The 7,455-nt window shown below is 31.1% G+C and overlaps 1 protein-coding gene across 1 annotated transcript; it reads right to left on the bottom strand.

Moving 5' to 3' along the window:
- Positions 1-966: 966 nt before the first annotated feature.
- On the bottom strand, positions 967-4,161 carry LOC133804284 (agamous-like MADS-box protein AP3). Its single transcript, XM_062242441.1, has 7 exons — positions 3,596-4,161; positions 3,433-3,499; positions 3,291-3,352; positions 3,077-3,176; positions 1,659-1,700; positions 1,538-1,576; positions 967-1,360 (listed from the first exon to the last, which is right to left on the bottom strand). Exons 1-7 carry the CDS (start codon positions 3,781-3,783, stop codon positions 1,178-1,180), a joined length of 681 nt encoding a protein of 226 aa, XP_062098425.1. The 5' UTR covers positions 3,784-4,161; the 3' UTR covers positions 967-1,177.
- Positions 4,162-7,455: the final 3,294 nt, after the last annotated feature.

The raw sequence follows: 7,455 nt of genomic DNA, 5'->3' as shown, positions 1-7,455 counted from the left end.
ATTATTTTTAAATAATTATCATTGTAAAATATCTCAAAATTATCATATTTTAATTTGTTTAATTATTTATTATTTTTAAATAATTATCATTATAAAATATCTAAAAAAATATCATATTTTAATTTGTTTAACTATTTATTATTTTTAAATAATTATCATTGTAAAATACCAAAAAAATATTATATTTTAAATTTTAATTTTATTTAAGTTTAAGTGTTTACAAATTCCGTTATATATTTGAATATTCTATTAAATATAAGAATATTCCGTTAAAATTAACATTAAAAAAATAAAAAACTGTTAAAACCAAGAATTTCCGTTATCTACGTACTTATTATATAGTTATCTATAGAAGAGATATATTAAAAACACTAGCACAAAATTGCATTGCCTACTTCTACGAAACTGCGAAGTTAACACCGTTAATCTAGTACTAAAATTTTAAGTGATATAGTTGTTATTGGGTGATCTAAGTCCTCTTTTTATGGTTGGTAGAGAAAGCGTAATTAAATTCTCTCTAAAAGTATTTGTAAACTTTCCATAAACTCTTAAGAGCACTCCTAACAGTGTTTATCCTCTATTATTTAAATTATAGTACATTACCAAAATCTTTCACTGTTTACATTAAATTTTTAAATTACCCTATATAGAGTGAAATTATGAATACAAAGGAGCTCTAAAATAAAAGATTGATTTAAAAGAGCTATTGAATGTGATTTTGACAACTTTCTCTATAATTATAGAGAATTCTCAATTTTAAAAAAGCTATTGGGAATGCTTTTAAAACTAGAAGCCTCGACAGGAGATTTTAAGTCACAAGTCGCATATTATAAAATCACATACATACATACATACATTAAGGATTTTACATACCTGGGCGCATCCTCTTCTTGTGATCAAACAATTTGTTCAGAAAGAACAAGGCGTGTTCATGACCACAAGAGCTTGTCTGTACACACAGAAAGCTTTGAGCATAGTTCAACTGTCATTTAAGAACTCAAGTCTCAACGTATACATCATTTTTAGCACATAGGTTAGGAGTTAAACGATGTTCAACTTAGGACATTTTTTAATCAGAAAATAGAAAAAGGCCAGCTGCTAAGTCAGTTCATATGAAAAGTACAACCTTACTACAATCCATACTCCTTAAAAGACACACCCAAATCTGAATGGTGCTCTAAAATTTTGCAACACGCCAATTCTCCGAGCAAGAGGTGAGAACTGATTCAGATTGATTAGGCTGGTTAGGTTGTGTGCGTAAAGCAAAGATGTCATGAATTCCATTTGAGTATGTAGTAACAGAATCGTAATCCCCACCACTGCCAACTAATCCGTAGTCTGAATCATCCTGCTTAATCCCCTAAACCAACACACAGAATGCAGTCCTGTAAGTTGTGTTCTTATATATAAACGCAAAAATATACAGTTTGAAGGAATATAGAAACACACACAGATATGTAAAGGCCAGAGAAAAACAAATACACCTATATAGAATCAGAGAAGTTTTTAACTATAAATTAAATCGTGAAAAGCTTACATCTGTAAGAAGTCTATTAACTTGCACCGCTTGCTGATACTACAACAACCCAAGAAAAAAGAGAGGGTTAAAGACAGAAAATACATTTCTAATTTAACAAAACAATTAATTAACCAATTACCTTTTTGTTGGTAGTACTAATCTGAGTAGACAGCACCTTAAACTGTCCATAATTGAGTATGTCAGCATATGCTAAGCAACGCACACAGCACCCATAGACACTATAGACTACATTATTCAATCTAACCACTTAGGTCCCAATTTAAATTTTGATATACTCTATTTACCATTTTAAAAACATTGAATTTAAAGAGAAATCTATAATAACACTTGAGACTTTCTCTAAACTATTAAGGTTTGAGAAAAAAAAAATTACAGTAATAAAATGAAATGACGAAAAAGGAAACAAACAATAGATATATTATATAAATAATAAAAAAATACTATAATTATTGTTTTTCCTTTAAATTTAATAATTTTTAAATGATAAATAGGATGTAGGGACTAAATTGTAGCGTTTATTAGAAAATAAGAATTTATGTGCTACAAATTTTAAAATGGGATCTAAGTGATACCATTAGTATTAAAAAAGACCTCAACTGCTATTTACCCTTAAAGTTCATTCTTTTCTTACACGGAGAACTTATTTCAACCATGTCATGTACATATTTTCAGGAATTAGAAAAAATTACAAAGACAGCAATCCCTGGTACACGCTGGTAGTACCGTAATAATTTATTACACAGGAACGACTAAAAAACTACAATGAAGCAAAATTTGCTCCAATATAGAAAGAAAAAAAAAATCTTTCACAAATAAATCTTGAACAGTATTGAAATCAATATTACTTTGATACCTCCAAACAACAACTCTCCCTTCTTTTCAGTAAAACCATTAGCCTATGTTTGGTAGACGGGATAGAAATTAGGGAGGAGAGAAAAATTAGAAAAGAAAGAAAAAGTAAAAGAAAGAAGATAAATACATTTTCTCTTCTTTAGGTTTGGTATAAAGAGAGGAAAGAAAATTTTTAAAAAATCATTATATTTTCTTCATTTATTATTTTAATTAAAATTGAGAAAAAGACATTTTTATCCTTACAAATGTTTCTATATTCATTCAACTTTTTAAGGACATTACAATCATGTATTTATCAAATATTTAGTCACATTTTTTCTCCTTCACTTTCTCTCCACTCTATCTTCCCTCTTACCAAACTAGATTTTTTTTATTCTCTCCACTTTTATCTCTAAAATTTTCCTTCCTTTCATTTTTCTTCTCTAACAAACGAAGGAAAAGATAACATAATCTTTTCAAAAGGCATAGGAGAGTAGTTATTAAACAAAGCGACAAACTGAGAACCATATAATAGACTAAGTTCACCAAAATAAATTATGCCGACGCACACTGAATCAGAATGACCCGGTTCTACTGTTCATTTGAGTTTATAAACCGTCTATAGCCTCACATTTACCTTAGGCTGTAAATCTAAGTTAACCCTTAATCTAAATACCGAAAAGGCACTGAAAAGTTACAGCTCACCTTGCGTTCACGAATAACACGCACTGAGGTATCCATTTCTTCCTCCAGAGTATGCAGTTCTTCAAAGCTCAAATCATTCAGATCTTCACCCATCCTCTGTCTATAATATACACACACGCAACGAATATTCATAAGCAAGTCTTTATATTTACTATTTTTGTGAGCAGAGAAGAAATATATAAAAATATAAACACACACTATAACTCTTCTTCACCTGATCTGCATTCGAAGACTCCTATTTTTCTCCTTCAGCTTCTTAAGATAATCTTGCATTTTCTGCACGGATTACAAAAAGCTTCAAGGAAAGAAAGAATGGTGTAAATGTATCTTCTACATGTAAAAAGAGAGAAAGAGACCTCATAGTTTGTTCTCCAAATATCGATCCCCGTAGTCGTCTGGTACTGATCGATTACTTGCTTCGTTCTGAAACAAACACAAAGTTCAAGTTAAGCCAGAATCGAAAATCAAGCTTATGCAGGATAAAAATCTAGGGTTTTAAAGTAAAGGCCTGCAACTTACGTGGTTGATCCGCTGTTATGCTCATAGACTTTTCCAGAACCGGCAAGTATGAGAACAGAAACCTGAGAATCGCAGATAACGCTGAGCTCGTCAGCCTTCTTGAAGAGACCTTTGCGTCTCTTGGAGAAGGTGACTTGGCGATTGGTGGCGTTGTCTATCCTCTTGATCTGAATCTTGCCTCTCACCATTTTTCTCCTTCGATTTCAAATCCTAGCTAGCTAGCTAGCTCCCTTCTCTCTCTCTCCAAAAACAAAACGTATGGTACCACAATACAGAGAGGGATGGATAGAGGAGGAGGAAGAGAAAAGTAGCTCTGCCATTGTCGAAAATGGAAAGGGGTTTGGCGAATTGGCGAAAGGTTAATCAAATAGTGACGAAAAAAGAGCGAATGGCAATGGTTGAAAGGACCAGAAGCGCATGACGATGTGGGGCCATCGCTTTCCGTCAGAAACCAATGTGTTTAGGGTTTGATTAGAGCAGAGAGTCGAATGTTTGGTTCATTATCTTTCCCAAACCAGAAATGGAGTTTGTGGACACAAGTTTCTTCCTCGCCAAGCCAAGCCAAGCCAAGCAACTATATGTCGTCAAAAGTTTTAGACTCTGTATAGTCTGACATTTCTTAAATTTCACGCTAGTGTCTCCATTCAAATATAACAAAAGAGTAATAAGGGGTATAGCTAACTAATTAAATGGTGACGATAAAAAAAATATTAGTTTATTAATTTAAAATGGGACTTCTAATTTATTTATTTTTTAGTAAATTAATTTACTCTCATTACTTTTTAGAAAAGAAAAAAATTTCTCTCTTGGAGGGTGGAAATTTTGTGTTTGGGTAATTTTTTGGGATTTTTCTAATTTGGACTTTGAAGATAAATATAAATAGGTTTTTTTATTTTGAAAAAAATGTTAAAAGTAAAAGACTAAACTAGATTTTTGTCAACACATTTTAAATATGACTCAAATACCTATTGTTTAATTTAAACTAATGAATTATTAATCATTTTTTAATATTTAGCAAAATTAAAAATAAAATAAAACTAATATGTGGACTAGTTTTTCATCAACTAATGATTTAGAGAAGAACTGTAGTTAAATGAATAAAAAGACACCAGAATTATAATCGTTTGACAAAACAAATATGATGTACATCTACTTGCGAGTTTTATTTAGCATTTCACTTAAAATTTCAAAAGTATTTTCACGTGTGAAATTCTACTTACAATCTACATCGCATCCTTAATTTATAAAGGCAAATTTGAGTAGGTGTCTTAAATTAAAAAATGTGACTTTCTCATCTTTTAAAAAAAATGTCAAATTTGTGATAATACTCAAAATATTTTTTTTATAATTTTTCTCACTCACCTTTTTTTTTTTTTAATGACAATTCTATTGTAGGGGTTTTACTTTAAGTCCTACCGGTAGGGCTCTCAGTGTTTCTTGACCTGTAAACAGTTTTCGACACGATTTTTTTTTTATGAACGTGTATATTGTAGCTATTTAGAACATCTGCAAATTTTCAGAAAATTTGGAATAGTTTACAGTACCGAAAACTAGATTCAAACATGTTGTTTTCCACGCGCATAAAAAAAAATTAGTCACGCGTGCAACAACATGTTTGAACCTAATTTTCGGTACTGTAAACTATTCCAAATTTTCTGAAAATTTGCAGGATGCTCTAAATAACTACAATATACACGGTCATAAAAAAAAAATCGCGCCGAAAACTGTTCACGGATTGTAAACACTGAGAGCCCTACCGGTAGGGCTTAAAGTGAAGCTCCTATAAGAGAATTCCCTCTATTTTCTATGTTTCTCTTCTCTCTTCTCTCTTCTCTCTTCCTTTTATCTCCCCCAATTTATTCCTTTCAACTCTCTTTCTAGCAAAAAAATGTAAGGTAAAATATAAGAGAACTCAATATAATGACAAGTATTCCTCACTTAGGACGCTAAAATACTGCATTTCAACAGATCTGGGCATAATTTTTTGGTTTTTTTGCGATTTCTTTCAAATCTTAAATTTTGAAATCTGCAGAAAATCGACGTGGTTCGATGGTGCTTGATGTGGCATTCAAAATCAAAATTTTCATGAAAAAATCAATGTTGTTTAATAGTGGTTCGATGGTGCTCGATGTGATCCTTGTAAGAAACGTAATTTTTCACTTGGGTATTCGTTTGAGTTTATTTTTTTTATTTTGGGTATTTTTTCAAGAACTAATCATTTGAGATGTGTATATACACATTTTAGAAATGTAAATCTTGAAGAAAAAAAATTGCAAAATGCAAAACATACCTTATGTTCAAGGTATGTTTTCAAGTTCTAAAGTTTGAAAATGTGTATGTGAACATCTAAAACGTGTAGATCTAAAAAAAATACCCAAAATCAGAAAAACAAATCACCCCAAACAGACACTCGAGTGAAAAATTATGTCTCTTACAAGAATTGCATCGAACCACCATCGAGCAACGTCGATTTTTTCATGAAAATCTTGATTTTGAAGGCCCATCGAGTTGCCATCGAACACCATCAAGCAACCATCGAGTTGGGTGTTCGCTTTCTACAGATTTTAGAGTTTCAGATCTGAAAAATAACTCAAAAACCATGCCCAACTCAATGGTTGCTCAATGGTGCTCGATGCCGGCTCGATGGGGCCTTCAAAATCAAGGTTTTCATGAAAAAATTAACGTTGCTCGATGGTGGTTCGATGGTGATTCGATGTAATTATTGTAAGAGACATAATTTTTCAGTCGGGTATCCGTTTGGGGTGAATTTTTTTTTATTTTGGGTATTTTTTTGGATCTACACGTTTTAGATGTTCACATACACATTTTCAAAATTTAGAACTTGAAAACATACCAAAACATATCTTGAACATAATGTATGTTTTGCATTTTGTATTTTTTTTTCAAGATTTACATTTCTCAAATGTGTATATACACATCTCAAACGTGTAGATCTTGAAAAAATACCCACAATAAAAAAAATCACCCCAAACGGATACCCGAGTGAAAAATTACGTATCTTGCAAGAATCACATCGAGCAACATCGATTTTTTTATGAAAATCTTAATTTTGAAGGCTCCATCGAACTGGCATCGAAATACGTCGACTTTCTGCAGATTTCCAAATTTCAAAACTGAAAAAAAAAAATCGCAAAAAATCCCAAAAATCATGCCCAGATTTGTTCAAAATGTAGCATTTTAGTATCATAAGTGAGAAATACTTGCCATTAGATTGAGTTCTCTTATATTTTACCTTACCCATTGATTTTTTTTCCAGAGAGAGAGTTGAGAAGTTTGAGTTGAGGGAGAGAGAGGGAAGAGAGAAGAGGAAGTGGATGAGAAAAATTATGGAATGAGTATTTTAGGTATTATAAAAAAAATTTGCATTTTTTTTTAAAATTATTTGAATGCCTAACATTTTTTTTTGACTTACAACTCCTCTCCTCGTTGAGCATAAAAACTCAAATCTCCCTTTATAAATCATTGATTTTGTTGCAACAAATATTTATATTCAAGCAACTACCTTTTACAAATTTAATATCTTTAGCCAAAATTTTATATTCTAAGGATTGACCATTAATTAGGCTAATTAAAACTTATTGATCTAATATGGCCTTCCTACCTTTCCAAAGATCGAACCATATTTGTCTTAGCGCTTTTTTTTTTTTTTTTTTTTATAAAATACGTTAAAACTACTCCATTAATCAAAAAGACCAAACTTGGTCATTACACATGATATTCTCAAGGAAGGAACTCATGTTCACTTCACCTGAATAATTGTTCAAAATTGCCTATTTAGCAGCATTATGAGCAACATAATTAAAGTTCCTAGTAACATAAGAAAACTGGCATCCTATTGT

The sequence above is a fragment of the Humulus lupulus genome, chromosome X (assembly GCF_963169125.1).
Source record: "Humulus lupulus chromosome X, drHumLupu1.1, whole genome shotgun sequence".
NCBI classification, from domain to species: domain Eukaryota; kingdom Viridiplantae; phylum Streptophyta; class Magnoliopsida; order Rosales; family Cannabaceae; genus Humulus; species Humulus lupulus.
The sequence above is the reverse complement of the archived record's forward strand: the minus strand, read 5'-3'. Positions and strand labels throughout refer to the sequence as shown.